At 45.6% G+C, this 21,448-nt stretch overlaps 1 protein-coding gene across 4 annotated transcripts in view; it reads left to right on the plus strand.

Moving 5' to 3' along the window:
- The window catches only part of DNAAF1 (dynein axonemal assembly factor 1), a 1,258,717-nt gene that overhangs the window by 299,051 nt on the left and 938,218 nt on the right, over positions 1 to 21,448 (plus strand). For all 4 annotated transcript variants that reach the window (XM_069639748.1, XM_069639762.1, XM_069639771.1 and 1 more), the window contains one exon: positions 5,007 to 5,144. In XM_069639748.1, coding sequence (XP_069495849.1) covers positions 5,007 to 5,144 — 138 coding nt within the window. The remainder of the gene's footprint in view (positions 1 to 5,006; positions 5,145 to 21,448) is intronic.

Genomic DNA, 21,448 nt, shown 5'->3' on the forward strand with positions numbered 1-21,448 from the left:
ACTTGCATCTCTGGGCGTGCCTTGTCTTCAGTCTTGTGCTACTGTTCTAGAAAAGGGCGTATAGCTACAGAGTATGAAAGTGGACAGTGTGAGTAAAAGCCAATGTTTTTCGAGAGAGGAGGAGATGACTTTTACAGATAAAGCTTTATCTGTATTGTGTAAAAAAGAAGAGAATGCAGGACTCTGCGCCATCAAAATGTGTGTATTATTTAATAATATTGCATAATCACACATTGAAAAAGATGCCTATGTACGATAACATGTTTCGGGTCTGCTGAGCCTTTTTCAAATCTGGGCCGTATTTGCATGTAATCAATCCATAGGACTGATGTCCCTGTTGTAGTAACGGGGTAATATCACCTTGCCAACGCGTGTGACTTTTTGCTGGAAGGAATCAGACTTTATACTGGGGAGTTACTTTATCTGTATTGCTTCCACCATGTTCCCCCTCACCACAGTTATACCGCCATTTGCCAACTCATGCATGCATTTATTCTGATGTCCTATTCTCTGTTTAACATTCATTAGACAAAAGGAACATTAATTAGTCAAAAGGACATCATCAGCGGCACTTGCATGAGTTGTCAAGCCTCTTCACTGGCCAGAGGCCACCTGATGCAACTGGTTTTGCTCAGAATCTTTCCTTTAATGGATAATCATAAGAGAAAAGGACCTAATCTATCCTGCTTGTATGATGTGACACACAGTCTATAGTGTAGGGCAGAGTTGTCCCAACTCCAGGCCTTGAGGGCTGGAATCTTGACAGGTTTTCAGGATATCTTTTGTTAATGTTCCTCGGGAAACATGTGCATCCATTCAGAATCACTGTATGCTAATTTATCTCATGAATATTAACGAAGGGCATGTTTCCGGCCCTCGAGGCTTGGATTTGGACAACCCTGGTGTAGAGGGATACAGTAATGCAAACTGTGTTACCAGTGGCTTTTTTCCTAATTAAAGTCCATTACAAATTCCGACCTCAATGATGGTTGCGTGATTTACAGGTTTCCTCACAGCCTGGAGGAAACATAAGTGATTCTGCGCCCCACTCCCCTGTGCATTGGTGGTCTGTAGTTTGGTCAACGTTGTTTAATAGATCTGTAGTAAACACTTCTCCCTATCTCCCACCCCCTCAAACCTTTTATATATAAATGAATATATATATATATATATATATATATATATATATATATAAACACATGGAGGATAGAAAAAACCTGCACTCCATGCAGGAGGTCAGTGAATCCCAACAAATGAAAAAAAACTCGAATCCAGATAAGTGGAAAAGTCGAGTTTAATGAATGGTAAAAAATACAAAATAAATGGCAAAACCACACAGCAAGCAATACAGGACGCCTAGGCAGTGTCCTTAACGACGCGTTTCGCGCTTCCCTGAGCGCTTGATCACGTTAGGAGGACGTGTTGAAAATGAAAGTTAATATTGTAAACTGGTCCTTCTTCCATGTTGCCAACCAACCTAAGCTCACAACCTTGCATGAAACCATAGCGGCCATTTTAGAGTGTGGTCAAGAAGCTGCTTTAACCATGGAGAGTGCAAGTTTAGATACAACAGTAAAATACAGAGCATATTAAAATCCCACACTATAAATGCTGAAACGAAAAGTTGATAAAAAGACAAGTCAGACAATGCAGTGGATGTCAAAACACGTTGCTGTACAAGAATTAGTACACATGAGCAAAAATTAGAATTAATAAAAAGTCCGTAGCTGTGACAGGGTACAAATATTTTACTATAAGCGCGTAAAAGCTAATCATGCCAGTGGCAGGCAAGTCTAAATACATAAATGTGTAAAGATGAAATGCAAGTGCATATCTTCGCTAGCCATGGCAGTATGTAATATATGCTCCCAGAGTAGAAAACAGCTTGGACAAACCTATATGTAACTTGCACGATAAAACCATATAGCAAACTGCAATATAAAGTGCTAGTGCATTGGACCATAAACGTAACACATTAACCATGTAGCCTAATCAACAAGGTAGGCACAAACAATTCATGGGGGATTTAAGAACAGTCAGTGAATGCATGCTCAGTAATGAAACATGTAGCAAGCTGCAATTTAAAGTGCAAGTGCAATAGATTGTAAACATATCACTCTAGCAGCATAACCTAATCTGAAAAGGTTAAGTAATCATAAAGTGCAAGTGCATTATTCATTGAGGATTTAACAATCAATGAATACAACCTTTAGAATAAAAACATGTTGGAAACTGCTATATAAAGTGCAAAGGCATGTCACTCTAGCAGCATAGCCTAGTTGAAGAAGGTTAAGTAATCATACAGTGCAAGTGCATGACACAATATTGGAGCTTAGTATGGAAAAAGTACAAGCAATCATACCATGGAGGAACAAAATCGACCACCAAACTTTCACAGTACAGATATAATCATGTACTCACTAACTTCAGACCCCCTAAACACAAAAGAAATTTTTTTAGGGAAGACAGCCAAAATTCACCAACTCAACGATGGAAAGAGTTGGATGACATAAAAAATAAGAGTAAAAACAATAAACAATTCCAGGCCAGGTCAAAAAAAAAAAAACATTTTTACAAATAAGTCCAAACGAGAGGAAAGCAGGAAGCAGTGTGCAAATAGCAAAAGACCAAGATCAAATAAAACTGTGCAAGAGAAGAATAAAAGGGGAGAAATTTGTGCAAATGCATAAAGGGACAAAATAATTCAAATAATTAAGTTCCCACAAAAGTATATAACTCCTCATCCACATTGTGCCCGTTGGGATATTTAGAATCAAAGTCCAAAATAAACCTGGTTTCAAGCTGTCTCAGTTTTAGAATGCGATCACCACCCCTTGGGTCAATCGGTACATGAGCGACAGCAAAAAATGTAAGTAAATGGACATCACTGTCATGTTGCTGCCTAAAATGTTTGGCCATGGGGTACGTGGGGGTCAAAGTTCTTAATAGCTCTGAGATGCTGTAGGATGCGGAGCTTAAGAGCACACGTGGTGGATCCCACGTACCATTTCCGGCAGGGACAGGCTAAAACATAAACCACAAACGGGGTCTCACAGTTGATAAAATGTTTCAGCTTAAATTCAATGCCCGTAATAGGATGTAAAAAGGATTTACAAATAGTTGCATGAGGGCAGGCTTTGCATTTTTGGCACTTGGTAAAACCCTTAGCTAAACCAGGTAACCAATTGGTACTGATGGAATTTTTCTGGACCGGGGGCAAAAAGCTGGAAACCAGCCTATCCTTTCATGAAGGTGCCTGTTTGTAAGTTAACGTGGGGCATTTGGGGAGTAAAGGACCAATATCTTTGTCCAGCCTGAGGATGTGCCAGTGTTTAACAATAATCTTACGGACATCACATGAGGCCTTATTAAAAGTAACAATGAGGCGAGGATCATCCTGGTCCTTATTTTTACTCCTACTAGCAGAGCCATGTAATAACATTTCTCTTGAGAGTGACCGCGCTTTTAAAAAAGCCATCTCAATGATCTTTTTTTGGTACCCTTGAAGTAAAAAATCGGCTGCAGCCACCTTGCAACAGTGATCAAATTCCTCAATATCTGTGCAGTTGCGCCGAAAGCGAATAAATTCGCCATAGGGGATGCTGTTTTTACAGGAGAGCGGATGACAGCTCGTGGCATGGAGTGGCAGACCAGTGTTGGTGGGTTTTTTATGTAGGGAAGTATGGATGCCTAAATTGTCCAATCTTACATTAACATCCAAATACACGATGTGAGTAGAACTGTGGCATTCAGTGAATCTCAAATTCACATCATTGGTGTTAATGCTGTTCACAAAACAAGCCCACTCGTTCTCATTTCCCTTCCAAATAATAAAAATGTCATCAATATACCTCCACCAACCAATAACTTGTGTGGAAAAACATGCTAACAGTAACTCAGACAAGAAAGTAGCCTCCCACCACCCCATAGTAAGGTTAGCATACGATGGCGCAAAGGTACTGCCCATGGCAGTGCCCCTAACCTGGTGATAGAAGGAACCCTCAAACAGAAACACATTGTTAGTTAAGCAAAACAAAAGCATATCCAAAATCATATCATTGTGCCCCAAATAATTCAAAGAACGAGTGTCCAAAAAATATTTGCAGGCTGCCAATCCGATCGTGTGATCTATAGAAGTATATAGGGAGACAACATCTAAGGTTGCCAACATTAAGCCCTCCTCCCAAGGTATATCAGAGATATGACTCAAAAAGTCCTTGGTATCACGTAGATATGAAGGCAGGACTGACACCAACGGGAACAACGTCTCATCGATAAATTGGGCCATATGTTCGAGGAGGGAACCACATAGGGTAACAATCGGCCTGCCTGGTGGATGGAAACATAAGTGATTCTGCACCCCACTCCCCTGTGCATTGGTGGTCTGTAGTTTGGTCAACGTTGTTTAATAGATCTGTAGTAAACACTTCTCCCTATCTCCCACCCACCCCCTCAAACCTTTTATATATAAATATATATATATATATATATGTGTGTATGTATATATATATATATATGTGTGTGTGTGCGTCTTTGATTGACTCTACCAAACTGCTGACCTTCCAAAAGAGGTATGTTTGATCATTGCACACCCCTGCGAGTGCATTGGAAGCGGGAGGGAATGCAAACTAGAATTCATCATTCTTGGGGACATGTATCATGCAGCCAGCACAGGTCTGTTTTCTTGAATAGTCTTTGCTGAGTGATAGATCATCAGTGGGGGAGCCTTTGTGTTGACAAACCGTACACTTGCCATTATATAGAGGCGGAGATGACCCTTCTTAATCCTTTGACCAGATGACGTGCATATCAGATAGTGAGGGATGGGAATTGGGTCAGGTGGAATTGCAGGGATAGGGCTGATCTTGGATATAAGCTTTGCCTCTCCATCTGCTGGGAGAGTTTTCCAGGTCGACAAATCTTGGATGGATGTGTATCGTTATTAAATGCCTTATACCGTTTAAAGGGTCATCATGTTGCCAATCTCTATCGTTTTTATTTCACAGAACAGAAAATGCATTCAGAACAGGTAGAGCCCAGACTTGCAGAGGAAACCAAAAAGGATGTGTTGGTGAATAGTGAAATGGAGAGAGGGGAAAATGGAGACTCTCTGATAATGAAAGGACGTGCTCCTGCTAAAATAGGTACCATGTGTAAAAATAGACACTTTTCTTGTATGCCAACTTTATGCTGTGTTATTAATTGTTGGGTTGTAACATATTACATTTATTTCTGATGGAAACGGTCATCTGTGTCTTTTCATTGGTACTCTTTTTCAGTGTTTTTTTTCTATTTTATGCAGAGTCAACGTTGTCCTTTCTTTAAAATAAGAGGGGGCCACCCCCACCTCTTTTTCTTGCCTTGGCCCATTTGAATGTTTTTTGGTTCTTACTTGATTGCTGCTTTGAAGTGACCCAACTGACTCTGCACAATGAAAAAAGTCCCCCAAAGAATGCACCCATGAAAAGATGCTACACGACAGATGATGAAATGCACGAGAGCGAAATATTAATTATACTTGTTGCATACATTCTTTTTAATTCCTTTCTATAAATGTCTGTGCTGCACCGCAGTGTGGACATGGGCTTGGTCTGTTTCTAAAGGATCTCTCAAAACGTGATCATTGTGCAGTAGGACTTGCACTCATTTGTCCCTTGACAGTAAGTAGTACATTGTTAATTGACCACTGTCTAAATAAACTTGACTCTCCCACCCAGTACCTGATCGCACCTGCTTTCGAAGCACTGCTGGACAAATTCAAAACCCTTTGCATTTTCCACAAGGCTGTCTGGGGACTGGGATCTCTCTACATCCAGCTTTGCCTTCCGAAATACTGCCTAGCCAGAATCTTTTGATCCTCTGGCTCCAACTCTCTGCTGGTCAAACAGTTCTCCAAACATAGAGTGGAAGGTAGATACCTCTCTTCGGCTGGCACCTCCCTCTGGAACAGTCTCCCTCCCTCAGACTTGAGCCAGATCATCTTACGTTCCGGAAAATTCTCACAACCTTCCTTTTCTCCTTTTCTCCCCTTCCCCCTCCTGTGCTAAATGCTCCACCTGCCGCTGCGACTGGGGCCTGGTCCCTTCAGAGTCATACAGGGACCAGCCCTCCCCCTACCAGTCCCTGCCAGTCTCCTATGGCAGCATTTGCCCCGGGTAGTCCTTTCCCGGATTCCCAATCCAGCCCTCCTGTCCACTGCACTTTTCCTCCCCTCCCCCTCTTTTCCCTGCCACTTGCTGACCTGGCCTGAATAGCACTTACCCGCCCCCACCCGTGGGGCTCTTCCACTATTGCACTTCTACCTCTTCCCCCGACCCACCTCGCACTTATTACCGTGTCATGCATGTGCACGGTATGATTGTCACAAGTCCAATAAAACCGTTTCTTTGTTCTTGTTGTTTTTCTTGATTCCCATGTCCCTGCTTCCTTCTCATCTTGCAGCGCCTGGAAACACTTGTGTATAGGCGCCCTATAAATGTCCAATAAATAAATAAAATAAAAACAGACAAACACCCATGAGTCCTCTGCATAGCAGCCCAGAAGAGACAATCTTTGAAAACCAGTTAATTGAGATTTTTATCTTGGAATTTGGCTACAAAAAGGGGAAATGCATTTAATTTAGCGCCACGCTGAAAACATCTTGGATGAGGAAGGTTGATACCAGGAGAGAGTGGATCTATGTAAAGCAGTTGTGGAGAATGGGAAGGTTGGGGAACATTGCTGCAATATGCGGAAAAGGGGTTTGAGTATTATTTCCTCTTAAGGCTTCTCTGTTGTCAATTTCTTTGTTTTATTTCACATTTTGGTATTTCTTCGTGTGCTCTATCCTGATCCTTCGTCATGATTTTGTGGCCTCAGTTGGTGTCCTCTTTCTGAGTTTCTTTCCACATTCTTCCAGAATATTTTCTAAATGATGCCTTCTGTGTCAGTTTTGGGTATTGGTTACCCAACTAAATTAGTACCTGCAATGGAGCATTGTCTGAGTCTAAGCCTATCAGGATCTTTGGAATGCAGGCACTCACTTTACGTAGTAGCCAACAATACTGAGGGTCCGGTTGGCTGATTCGTGGCCAATCTCTATGCTTACTTTTCATTACTTGTCAATGCCACACCAGCACCCATCCTTTGAGGAGTCCCCAAGGATCCTGCATCTCACCCACACTATACATCTTCACCAGGCCCCTCTGTGACATCCTCGATTCCCTCCGTTTCCCCTCCCTTGCCTCGTCGTGCCTTGAAACACTTGTGTATAGGCACGTTATAAATGCCATATCATATCATATACCAACTATGCCGATGATACACAAATCCTCCTTCCCCTCTCAGGCAACTAAACAGGTGACGCAAACACCCTTAACCACGCCTACAACACCATCCAAGCATGAATGGCAGCTAATCTCCTGTGCCTAAATGGGGATAAAACAGAAATGTTACTAGTTGGTCTTCCCACAGTGCTCAACAAGCTCGACCACCAATACCAAGCCTTCAAAATCGACGGTACCCATAACCCGTCAAGTGAATACAATCTCCTCCTTCGCAGCCTACACCATAGCCCAACCTGTCAGTGGTGCAAGGCTAGACTACTGTAATGTCCTATTCGCAGGAGCCTCTTCTCAAAACATCCAAAAGCTTCAGATCATCCAGAATAATGCTCTCAGAGCTGCCCTAAGCATTTCCAAATGGGCTCATATTTCTGCAGCCAGAAAAGCTGCCCACTGGCTGCCCGGCCGCGAACAGTTTATCTTCAAGACTATGTCCATCACTCACAAATGCATATCCAACACAGCACCCACCTTCCTCTCTCAGAAAATCACTAAAGCGCTGTGGTCATGACCCACCAGATCTATGTATGCAAATCGCTTCTAGCAGCCCAGAGTAAAACGCACAAAAGTGGGAGGCTCCAGCTTCCCATCCATCCCAGCCAAACATTGGAAGTCCCTCCCACCTGCCCTGAGAGCAGAGCCTTCCAACTGGGTTTTTTGGAAATCCCTGAACAACTTGTTGTTTTCTCAGACACTCACTATGCAGCCCAGTATGGCCTCATCCTTACCACAAGTTTGTGGTCTTTGCTCTTCTATATACCACTTGCAAGTAACTGGTTGCCAATGTAGCAGTATTGAATGGATAACACATGGGTGTCACGGTCACCTCTATTACGTTGCGCAGCCCAAACACAAGTAAGTGGATACAAAGATAAATCAATATCAAAATCAGAGAACGTTGTAACGAATCATGCTGTACAAGAAAACCATCATCAGCCAGCAGGCTTTGTGAAAAAGATTTTTTATAGTTCAATATAACACAGAACTGCCGGCACATGTTTCAACCCTAAACAACTGGTCCTTTTCAAGGCAAAACTGTTCATAATGTAAAAAGAAAATCACATAGAAACATGTGCACGTAATACATGTAAGTCAAAAAACAAAAGTCAAATTGGAGAATAATTTTGATCAAAATATGGACAACAAAGGAAGGGATGGGGCCAGAACCCATCAGGAGAAAGCAAAAAGAATGCATATGGGTGGTAACCATAAGAAACAAATGATAAGATAACATATAAACAATATGAAATTTAATAAGGTGTTACCATTGGAAATCAAACATGCGACGGTCAGGGTCCAAAGATGTAATGTCCGATATTGCAATCATAAAAGGGGAACAAAACATATAAAACAAACAATTAGCTGAGCGCCATGATATTGCTCACAGTGCATTTTTGGCACATACTGTGGCGTACATCAAAGTGCTATGTTTAATACAAGCTATGTTGCATGGCCTTAATTCCTACTTGGTGAATTGTCCTTTAAAGTCTCTAGAGCCAGCATTAGAGTGAAAGAATGAAGTGGTATTCAGAAGTTAAAAGCCAACTCCATGTAGTGCTCATTTTCTAACAGAGATAGATTCCCAAATAAGAAAAGACCGAGTATTGTGCCAAAATTCAAACTGTCCATCCCTTTTCCACCTCGGTGATCTCATGCAATGGTCACGAATTGTGTGAGCAAGTACCCTTTTCCCAAGGTGTTAAAGGGCAACTCCAAAAAATTCCAATAAATTCCCAAAAAGTAGTAATAGTACCGCGTTATTGAGGCAAAACAAATGGTCAAGGATGCCGATTTCCCAGCCTGTTTAAGCGATGCAAATAGGCGGCGCTTGTTAAATTTGCGGTCCAGCAGTGATGTCCTGGACAGCAAGGCAAAGTTTAACCAGAACAAGTCTATGAAGAGAGCCGAATCGGGTGTGTCACAATACAATGTGAATGGTGGCTGTTATTAAATGAATTGGTGGCTCCATTGCGAGATTTACCTGAAGAAATATAAGTCATGTGCATAGGATAAACTGGTCATTCCCCGACGTGGTCTCGCAGCAATAGGTAACAAAAGGGTAAATTATAATGTCTTTGAGACAAGCAAAAACATATGGGGCTCGACTAATCTTGCTAGCGTGCTGCGTTTGCGCAGAAAATAGTCCATACCTGCGTATACTGGGGTTCGATCGCCTGTAGAACACTATTCCCGGGTATGTGTTGTTAGAAGATGCGCGGCTCGGTGCTTCCGCGTATTAAAGGAACAGACCAAAGGGCGCGTCACGTGAGAAGATCACGTGCGCGTGGCTAATCCAATTGTGCTGCAGAATAATGTAAACATACAATGGTCGAACAATGTGGATAGCTCCCTTCCATCTGATATATGGAAGTCGAATGTTTGAATTGCGTTAGATCTGTGTCCGCAGAGGTACATAGATAAAACTGAAGTGTATGTGCAGACGGAAAATAAAGATAGAGAATTCTCTGTTGCTACAAATTTTATAAATGGTAAAGAGTTCAGGCTAACCTCGGTGTGCCAATTGTAAGTTGACAGACGCAAACAAAGGACATTTTTAAGACCGATATATATATGTGAGATTATGGCACGGAGCTATGATGAAGAAATGGGAATAACTCGGGATGGACAGCTGAAATGTGACACTTCCCTGCAGAGAAGGTGTAACATACAAGTGAAAGATACTACTTCTGAAAATGTTATGCAAGAGAAAGCAAAACAGGCAAGAGGCGGTGATTGTCAACTACTACTACGACAGCTCAAGGCACGGACCATTGCCAAACTTCATTGCACCAGTCTTGGATTAAACACAGATACAGAACTTAATGTATTCCTTTAATGTGACCTTTAACGTTGGTTCATGTCTCCTCTGTTTGCAGTTTACTTCATCACTTGTCTTCATACCCAGTTTCTGCATGGTCATTTAAGACCCAGAACCCCTGTTTCGCTTTCTCTTCCATAACATTTTCAGAAGTATCTTTCACTTGTATGTTGCAGGGCAGTGAAATGTCATGTCTGGGACAACTGTTTACAGAATTCATCCCCGCAGGGGGGACCCATTCAGAAGGTATGAGAATGTGGTTTGGCGGCAACCAAGAGTCTGGTCTGGACCACCACTTCAAGGGAGACATGCCGCTTTTAATCAGGAACCACAGAGAGCTCAATTAACTAGAGAAACCCTTTGAGCCACAAGAGACGGGAAGATGAGTGGGACTTAGTACATGTGTTCACACCTTTACCTTTCCTTTTGCAAAGCACTCTGGTTATGACCTCACACATACAGGGGATTGTTGGTGGGGATCCATGATTGGGTTCTTAAGGTAGGCTTAGCCTACACCAGTCACTGGGGCCCATTTGGCTTTAAAAGAGGGTTGAGCCCCACTTTTGGCACATCATCTGTAGACTTTGCAAAGAGTAATGAGAAGAACTCATTTGGACCCTGGCTGAAAGTACAGTTTGCCTTACAGCTTCCGACAGAGAAGGAAGGCCAGGATTTCCAAGGGGGAAGCAAGATCCCTCCCCTAAACATCTCCCAGGGAACAGAGGGAGATGCTGAATCCAGGGGACCCTCTAACAGCTCCAGAATTGGTACCCAGCCAGCACATAGCTGTCAGGGTTGAATATTGCCCTCGTTGTGTAGCCGAAGAATTCTTCTAACTATTGCGCCGACACAGGAGTATAGGTAGACTGGAAGCAACTGCAAGGAAAGTGATGTAAGTTAACCACAATCCGTAACAGTAATACAGTGTAAGCAATAAATAACAAAGCACTGACCTTTGAGGTAAGAACTCTCAAACCCAAGGAAATGTGCCAACCAATCTACCAGTTTTACCCCTGTGGATAAGGAAATACAACAATAAATGCTAGCGAGTGGAATTGGCAGGCTAATGATTACCAAAAGTGAATGCTCAAAATACACCCTTACCGTGAAGGAAGCTGTACTGGAGCAGCTGAGGCAACGAAGAGTCGATGGTCCGTAGAGGAATGCATGGGATCCAACCAGAGCCTACCTCGACGGAACAAGGACGCCTAAGCAGAACTCACTGGCAGTCTCAAGTTCTAAGTACACACAAAGTTTCAAATCCAAAGGCAAATCCACAACCAAAATCCAAAAGTGTCCGTAAGCCAAGGTAGTTCAAAGAGAAGTCTGTCGCAATCCCAAAAAGCCTGCAAGATCCGAAGAAGTTCCAAAGGGGCTTAGTAAGAGAAGCAATCCAAAAGGCAAACAAACATAGGCTAGTTCAAAGTCCGTGGACGTTCCGAGGTCAAAGCAGTACGATGAAGGCAGCAAACAAAGTCCAAACACCAAGGATGAAGAAGACAGGCAGAATCCAGGGACAATCCGAAGTCCGATACACGGGATAGCAGTTCCAAGAAGGGCGGGGAAAGGGAGGGAAGGTTCACAAGAATCAAGGTACAAAGTAACGCCACTGGAAACTAGGAAGTTCAGAAGCACCGAGTGATTCTCGGCGGCGCTTATTAAACAATCACGTGAGCGCATAGTGATCACGTGAACCCACTAGCAGCACGCCGGAGGCGGGGCAATGAGGAAGTGACGGGACGCCAGTGTTGCCAAGCCAACTTCCATGCACCTGGTAGTCCCCGTCTTAAAGGGCCAGAACCTATCTGAGCACGGCTTCTCTTGCAAATGAAACAGGGGGCCACAAATCTTCTAAAGCTTGAAGCTTTATTCATGACAGATTCCTCCCTCAAAGGGGCCCTCACCCTACGAGAAGCCCAGAACCGTGACACCAGGGTCAGGACATGGACGTTCACAGCGGGTTCCCAAGTGCGGTCCTCCGGACCGTAGCCCTTCCAGTCTATGAGATAGAACCGCTTACCACCACGGACCTTGGTGTCCAACACTTTACATACCTCATACTCATCCACGCCCCAAACTCGAACAGGTAATGGCCGAGAGGGCAGCTGGGCATCCGGATGACAAGGTTTCAGTAATGAAACGTGGAACACAGGGTGTATCTTCCAAGTGGCCGGAAGGGTCAAGCGGACGGCCACAGCATTAATAACCCGCTGCACTACATACAGACCCACAAAACGCAGCAACAAGGGCCTCCGCACAGGAAGATGCAGATTCCGGGTCGATAGCCACACCCGCATGCCGGGATGGTAAACCGGAGCAGGTGAGCGTTTAGCATCAGCAAAGGCCTTGGTCCGTAGGCGCGCCTCTTGTAGATGTTTCTTCACCTGTGCTTGGATCTCAGACAGGTCTCTAATGCAGGCCTCTGTGGCCGGGTTACGTACTGGTATCTCTGGAGTTAGTGGCAAAGAACGAGGATGCTGGCCATACAAAGCGTAGAACGGAGACACTTGGGTAGTTGAATGTAACGAATTGTTGTAGGCAAATTCAGCAAAAGCCAACATAGAGACCCAGGTATCCTGGGAGAGGCAGGTTAGACAACGGAGATATTGCTCCATGGTGGCATTTAGTCGCTCGGTCTGCCCATCCGTCTGGGGGTGGTAGGCACTTGAATACCTCCCGTCAATCCCGAGTGAAGTAGTCAAAGCGCTCCAAAAACGAGATGTAAATTGAGGGCCACGATCAGTGACCACGACAGAAGGTAAGCCGAATAACCTGAACATGTGTTTCAAAAACAGGTCGGCTAACGTAGGAGCACTAGGAATGCCACGACATGGTACAAACAAAGCAAATTTAGTGAAGTAGTCTATCACCACCCAAATAGTGTCAAAACCATCCACCCGCAGTAACTCCACAACAAAGTCCATTGATATAGCTGCCCAAGGATTTTCAGGGATGGGCATTGGTTGTAACAGGCCGATGGGCTTACCCGAAGTCTGTTTACACCGCACATGTTGCCAAATACGAGGCCACGTCCTTATCTAGAGAAGGCCACCAGCACCACCTCTTTAAGAGATCCAGGGTCTTTCTAACCCCCGGATGGGCAGCCAAAGACGAATTGTGGCACCACTGCATGGCGGTATTCCAGGTGGATGAATCAGGTAAGTAGACCTTTCCCAGTTTATAAGGTATTGAATGCAACACTTCGAGTCCCAGGGTATTTATTTCAGAAGGTGACTCCTTAACCCAGTTCTGCAGAGACTCCTTCAAAGATGGCTGCAAGGTACATCCACACACAACCTGAGTAGGCAAAACCGGGACCCCATCAAGGCTACCGGGACCGGAGGGCCCGTGCAGGCGGGAAAGGGCATCCGCCTTAGAGTTCTGGGAACCAGGGCGATAAGTGATGGTAAAGTTAAATGGCGAAAAGAACTCATGCCATCGAGCATGACGTGCTGTCATGCATTTCACTGACCGGAGAGCCAGGAGGTTTCTATGGTCCGTAAAGACCTGGACCGGCTCTGAAGTGCCTAATAGATGGTGCCGCCAAACCAAAAAGGCGTCTCTGATCGCCAACAGCTCTCTCTCTGTTATTGTGTAATTACGCTCATAAGAGGTAAGCTTCCTGGAATGGTAAGCCACAGGATGTAGACCACTAATGTCTGAACAATACTGAGATAATACAGCCCCAATCGCCACCTCCGAAGCATCAGCTTCAACCACAAACGGTGAGGTCGGATCCGGATGTTGGAGTACAGGGGCGGTCGTGAAAGCAGTCTACAAGGCCTCAAAGGCGTTCTGTGCCTCCTCATTCCAAATAAATGAGCGCTTTGAACTGGTGAGAGCAGTAAGAGGGCTGGCAATTGCAGAGAAGTCCTGGACGAAGCGCCGATAAAAATTGGCAAATCCAAGGAACGATTGCAAGGTCTTTAAGTTGACAGGTGTTGGCCAATCTAACACCGCTGCTACTTTAGCTCGGCTCATTTCCACCCCCTTATTGGTGATGTTGTAGCCTAGGAACTCCACCTCGTTTACGTGGAAAACACACTTCTCCAATTTAGCATAAAGGTGGTTTTCCCGAAGCCGTTGCAGTACAGCCGAAACGTGGTCAACATGCGTAGAATAAGACGTTGAGTAGATCAGGATATCATCGAGATTTACAATCAAGTACCGGTCCATCATATCGTGGAATATTTCATTAACAAAGTACTCAAATGTGGCTGGGGCATTGCAAAGGCCAAAGGGCATGACCCTATATTCAAAGAGACCATACTTGGTTGAAGGCGGTTTTCCACTCATCCCCCTCACGTATTTGCACCAAATTATAGGCCCCTCTTAAATCAAGTTTGGTAAAAATCTTAGCTGAACCTAGTTGGTCCAACAAAACAGAAATCAGCGGAATGGGGTACTGATTCCTAATAGTGATGGAATTCAAAGCGCGATAATCGATACACGGGCGGAGATCTCCCTCTCGCTTAGGCACAAAGAACAAGGGGGAGGCCGCCGGGGATCGCAAAGGGCATATGAAACCAGATGCTAGAGATCTGTCAATGTAGGCCTTCAAAACCTGATCTTCCTTAGGAGTCAATGAATATATGTGCCCGGAGGGGATTTTTGCCCCCGGAATTAACTCAATTGGGCAGTCATATGGTCTGTGTGGTGGCAAAACATCAGCACCCCATTCATCAAAGACGTCCTGGTAGTTCCTATATTCGTCAGGTAGCTGTGTTTTACCTACCGCACCTACAACAAAAGCTGTGTCCAAAAGCGCACGACTAGCTGTTACGGACTCCTGATTAATCACTTGGCAGTTCTTAGCACAGAATTCCGAAGGAAAACACACCACCCCAGACTGCCAATCCACCACTGGGTTATGTGACTGTAACCAAGGAAGGCCAAGGATAAAGCCAAACTGGGGGGCAGCTATCAGGTCGAATGTGATAGTTTCAGTATGCCCGTCTTCCATCTTCATAATCAAGGCGGCAGTACTTTCGGTTACCATGCCAGACAAAAGGGACTAACCATTGACCGCCTTCACGATCTCTGGACATGATTTCAGGACAATTGGTAACCCCAGTCTTCTAGCCAGCGCATCATCCACATAGTTACTTGTCGCCCCGGAATCCAGGACCACAGTAACTAACCATTCCTCACCGTCCTCAGCGGAAAGAGCCACGACACACCATAGTGAAACTGCCGTTGGAGTCTCGAGAAACACCACCCGACAACTGGACTCCAATTATTGTCGGGCTTTCGCGTTTCCCTGTTTCTTGTTGGGTTTCTTGGGGCATGAGCGGAGCAAGTGATCACAAGCCCCACAGTAGAAACAGAGTCCGTTCTTTCTCCGGTGTTCCCTTGTCTCAGGTGATATTGGCCTCCGAACAGCTCCAATCTACATGGGTTCTACCGTACTGGGAGCAGAGACATGAGCAGAGGAAGAGGTGGGTTGGACTAGTCTCTTCTCCCCTCTCCTTTCTGCCTGTCGGGAGTCAACCTGTAAGACAAGGTCCAATAACTCGGGAAAGGCCGTAGGTATCACTCGGACAATGGCTAGCGTGTCCTTTAGGGGATCGGAAAGTCCCTTATAAAACAGGGAGGCTTTCTTGTCCTCTGGCCAACCAGTTTCTGCTATAAGCTGGTTAAACTTAGCTACATAAGTCAGGAGGGGTGTATTCCCTTGTTGTAATCCAAGCAATTCCAAATCGGTAGCCTGTGTGGCATACCGCGTGTCAACAACACGACTCATGGCGTCTATTAACGCGTCACAATTGTATAACAAGTGACTCCCTTCCTCAAGCAAGGGATTAGCCCAAGCCGCTGCAGTACCACCCAAGTGTGACAACAAAAAGGCCGCTTTGGTTGTGGAGTCCGGAAATGAAGTAGGCCTGCAAAGAAAATGCAACCTACACAGGTTTAGGAAGGTCCTATAAGATTTAGGATCCCCCATAAAACTGCTCCGGTGGAGCCAATGGAAACTGGGCCGTCATATATATCGGGCCCGCCTCCTGCTGAGGCTGAGATAAACCGGAACCCGAGGGCACTGCAGGAGGGGGTATCAGAGCACCACCGGGTTGTAAACCAGCTTGAAGCTGATCAATGCGCCTTTCAGTGGCGGAATGAGCAGCAGCCATATCAGTACGAAATTCAGCCACAAGCTGGAGAATAGCCGTCAATGAATCGTTGGCATCCATTATTAAGGCTTCTGAATCTGTCAGGGTTGAATATTGCCCTCGTGTAGCCGAAGAATTCTTCTAACTATTGCGCCGACACAGGAGTATAGGTAGACTGGAAGCGACTGCAAGGAAAGTGATGTAAGTTAACCACAATCCGTAACAGTAATACAGTGTAAGCAATAAATAACAAAGCACTGACCTTTGAGGTAAGAACTCTCAAACCTAAGGAAATGTGCCAACCAATCTACCAGTTTTACCCCTGTGGATAAGGAAATACAACAATAGATGCTAGCGAGTGGAATTGGCAGGCTAATGATTACCAAAAGTGAATGCTCAAAATACACCCTTACCGTGAAGGAAGCTGTACTGGAGCAGCTGAGGCAACGAAGAGTCGATGGTCCGTAGAGGAATGCAGGGGATCCAACCAGAGCCTACCCCGACGGAACGAGGACGCCTAAGCAGAACTCACTGGCAGTCTCAAGTTCAAAGTACACACAAAGTTTCAAATCCAAAGGCAAATCCACAACCAAAATCCAAAAGTATCCGTAAACCAAGGTAGTTCAAAGAGAAGTCCCAATCGCAATCCCAAAAAGCCCGCAAGATCCGAAGAAGTTCCAAAGGGGCTTAGTAAGAGAAGCAATCCAAAAGGCAAACAAACGTAGGCTAGTTCAAAGTCCGTGGACGTTCCGAGGTCAAAGAAGTACGATAAAGGCAGCAAACAAAGTCCAAACACCAAGGATGAAGAAGACAGGCAGAATCCAGGGACAATCCGAAGTCCGATACACGGGATAGCAGTTCCAAGAAGGGCGGAGAAAGGGAGGGAAGGTTCACAAGAATCAAGGTACAAAGTAACGCCACTGGAAACCAGGAAGTTCAGAAGCACCGAGTGATTCCCGGTGGCGCTTATTAAACAATCACGTGAGTGCATAGTGATCATGTGAACTCACTAGCAGCACGCCGGAGGCGGGGCAATGAGGAAGTGACGGGACGCCAGCGTTGCCAAGCCAACTTCCATGCACCTGGTAGTCCTCGTCTTAAAGGGCCAGAACCTTTCTGAGCACGGCTTCCCTTGCGAATGAAACAGGGGGGCCACAAATCTTCTAGAGCCTGAAGCTTTATTCATGACACATAGCATGCCCTGCTCTGCAAGCAAGCTTCGTAGGTGGGACGTGCCAGAGAGTCTCAGAACCGAAGGACAAGTCAGTTGCCTGCAACACTCTCCTCCGCTTTGGGCCGTCCACCCCATAGGACGACACAAGCCCAGCGAAGAAGCTAGAAGGAGTGCATCGACCAGCATACAGTTGAGCCCCTTGAACTGCAACCGACTGCACCACTGACTGTTGTCACACTGCAGTCGCTAAAGTTGTCTGCTCACCTCGACCAGTGTTTTAGACCCGTCGACCAGCACTGAGACGATTCCTGACCCTAACCCACTGTGTAGGCCAGTCTGCAGCCACTTCTCCAGCCTCGCTCGGCGAACTGCCTGCAGCCTGATACCCACAGCTTTCTCCCGTCTTCAACTCTGTCGCAGGTGCTGCAAAGCTCCCTGGAACTGACTCGACCCTGTTGAGCACCAAGAACTTCTACAAGCACAAGGTATAATGTGGCCCTGTCCCCCTGGTCCTTCTCTGAAGGCCCTTAGTGGCATTTTACGACCCATTTCTCCCTTTTTGCTGAAACCAAGTATCATTGAACTATTGTGATTAATTACTTTACCGACCACCCTCCTGTCAGTATCCAGTATACTAAAGTAGATATTTTTATCTTAGCACTCTTTTCAATTTAGCACTTGCCAGATTTGAGGCATCTTTCATGTATGAAAGTCAGAGCCCATTCTACACGAGTAGCATCTGAAGTTTTGATGTCACACCTCCCACATCTCCTTGGACAGGCGTGCACAGGAACCACACGCCCAGAAAACTCTTTTATTGCAGGGTCATTCTCAACACAAGGGGTATCTTATGAGCAGAATAAAACCGTCCATGTTTTGAGTCCAAGTGATGGCAAACAATTTGCCCATTGTTGGGCACGTGCACAGATCTATGTGTGGTTCAGTGGATCACTCCAATCCATTCTTTGTGGGGCGCACTAATTAATGTGGTATCTTGTTTCCTGTGGTCCTGGCATTCTTGTAGGCTGAATAAGGGACACTCCCTGCATTGCGTGCTACTGGGTTTACAGTTTATGGTCTAAGACCTTGCAGTCACTGCTCCTGTGTGTTGGCGCGGCGTTTGACTCGGGTGGGGACCACAAATGCACCCGCTGGATACCCCTGTCCACAGAGATGCATCACACTGGCCATTTCTTCTTGCTTCCCATTTTGCTTCATACATACCATGAGGTGCAATTTGGTTGACACACTGGTGGTATTTTTTAAACAAAAACAGTACTCCCATAGCAATCTCACAACAAAAGCATAGGCACAAGTAATGCATTTTTACACCCACGTGGCTATTCCGTACTGATGGTGACTTAGCAGGAATATGGTGGGGTTGTTGGAGCATTTGAGGCTGCCGCATGTGCAAACGTAAGGGCTATGCTTACACGTGGTGATGTAACAGGCATATGGTAAAGAACTAGGCATATGATGCCATTATTGTGGCATTTGAGGTTGCCGCATGTGCAAACGTAAGGGCTATGCTTACACGTGGTGATGTAACAGGCATATGGTAAAGAACTAGGCATAGGATGCCATTATTGTAGCAGTTGAGGTTGCCGCATGTGCAAACGTAAGGGCTATGCTTACACGTGGTGTTGTAACAGGCATATGGTAAAGAACTAGGCATAGGATGCCATTATTGTAGCAGTTGAGGTTGCCGCATGTGCAAACGTAAGGGCTATGCTTACAAGTCGTTGTCGCTGCAAGCCCACCAAAGAAGGTCTTGAGCAACTGTGCCTAGAACTTGCAGAAGATTGAACGTATTCCCAGAGAATTGGGACCACTGAGTCCTGAGAGCCCGTTGAAGGGATCTCATCCTCAATCGGGCCTCTGGCACGAGAAAGATGCAGGATGCCATGAGACCGAGCAACCTCAGAAAATCGAAGGCCGGAAGATGTTGGGCATTTTGGAACTTTGTTACCACCTGCAGAATGTGGAGAGCTCTCACCTCTGGAGGCGAGGCTTTGCCCGAGGAAGTATCCAGGACTGCTCCGATAAACTGGAGCTTTTGGGATGGTATCATGTGGGCCTTCATGAAATTGAGGGAGAAGCCCAGTTTGTGAAGGGAGTGACAGGTGATTGACAGATGTTCCTGAGCTTGTTCGGGAGAACGCGCTCTGATCAACCAATCGTCCAGGTAGGGGTAGACGTGAATTCCCCCCTCTCCTGAGACTCGATGCCACAACCGCCATCAGTTTGGTGAAAACCCTCGGGCGGAGATCAGCCCGAATAGCAGAATTCGAAACTAATAGTGAGAACCGCGAACCTCAGGTACTTTCTGTGCTTGAGATGGATTGGCACATGAAAGTAAGCATCCTGAAGGTCCAATGATACCAACCAGTCTTGGAGTTGGAGAGCCTGAAGGATCTGAGAAAGGGTTACCATCTTGAACTTGTCCTTCCTGAGCAACTTGTTCAAGTTTCTTAAGTCCAAGATGGGTCTCAATCCTCAGTCCTTCTTTGGGATGAGAAAGTATGGGGAATACCAACCCTTGTTCCTCTCCGCTACAGGTACATGTTCTATTGCCCTTTTCTCTAGCAGGGTTAACATTTCCTGCACAAGGAGGGGATCTGAAATTGGCTCCAGTTGGATGGGCCTGAGGCCTTTTTAGGAAGGGAAGGCAGTAACCTTGAGCTATTGTCCCCAGTGCCCAAGTATTTGAAGTAATGCCCCGCCATTCTTTCAGATGCTGTGAGATTCTGCCTCCCACCAGGGCCTTCAGTGATAAGGCCTCAGAGTGACTTGGAGGAGGCTACATGAGTGGCTGAGGGCAAAGATGCTGTTCCTGAGGCTAGTTTTGCACCTTTTCCTCGTCCACAACGAGGGACATTTCTTTTACCTCTTTTATGGCCTGTCCTCTTCCTCTACCAAAAGAGGAGTAGTATCGAAAAGAACAACCTCCCCAGGAAGATGAGCCAGAATAAGGTTTGTGAGGCTGTTGCATAGAGGCGCTAAGAGATTTAGCTGCCACTTTAGAGGTCTGCAGTTTTTCTAAGCTTTCATCAGCTTTACTGCCAAACAGCCTCAAGCCATCAAAAGGCATGTTGAGTAGCCTAGCCTGCACATCAGGTGCAAACCCAACTTCCTCAACCACGCAAATCTACGTAGCACTGTGCTTGCAGCCATGGATCTGCTGATGCTATCATCAGTATCCAGTCCAGATTGGAGACATTCCCCCATTGCCTCCTTGCCATTTTATATAATATTCAGGAAGCCTTCCCTTTCCTCGCCTTCCGGAATATGATCAGCCGCCCCCGTGATGCAGTCCTACAGGGTATGGGTGAACCTGGCCATGGTACAGGTGACATTTGCTGACTTGAGAGCCATGCTACCCGAGGTAAAGACCTTACGGGCCCAAGCATCCACCTTCTTATCCTCTCTATCCGGGGGGGATAGATGGATAGGCTGTTTGTCTTGACGAAGTTGCTGCCGGAATAACCAGACTTTCAGGCGTGGGATGCCTCTTTAAGTAATCAGGGTCACTACTAGAAGCTCGGTATTTCTTAGGAAAATTACTGTTAACTGCAGAAGCAGTCTCAGGAGCCTCCCAGTTTTTTTCAACTGTCCTCTATAGTGTCCTATGGAAGGGGAGAACTGGGTCCTTTTGGGGGCCCTGGTCCAGGATATCAGTCATATCATCCTGATCAAATGTGGGTGAGGATCTACCCCAGCCCATGTATTCAACAATCCTATTCATCAAACTCCTGTACCCTGAATCTGCATGTTCTGCATGGTCAGGTTTTGTAAATTCTAGCTCTGGTGACGTATCAATGCCACTAGCAGAGTGAAGGGTGTCGCACAGGTCTCTCATTTTCGATTCTGGATCGATTCATTCCTCTGGCACCCCTCTGGTACCAAACTGTACCCCAAAAGGAGAAACTTCTTCTTCTGAGGCACTCTTCTCTTCAAAGATAGAAGACCTAGACTTAAAAAAGTCTGATTTAGGTAAAGGCGCAAATCTCCTTTCCTGTGTCTCAAT

This window comes from Ambystoma mexicanum, chromosome 1q (genome assembly GCF_040938575.1).
Source record: "Ambystoma mexicanum isolate Mex_15411 chromosome 1q, UKY_AmexF1_1, whole genome shotgun sequence".
Taxonomy (NCBI): Eukaryota; Metazoa; Chordata; class Amphibia; order Caudata; family Ambystomatidae; genus Ambystoma; species Ambystoma mexicanum.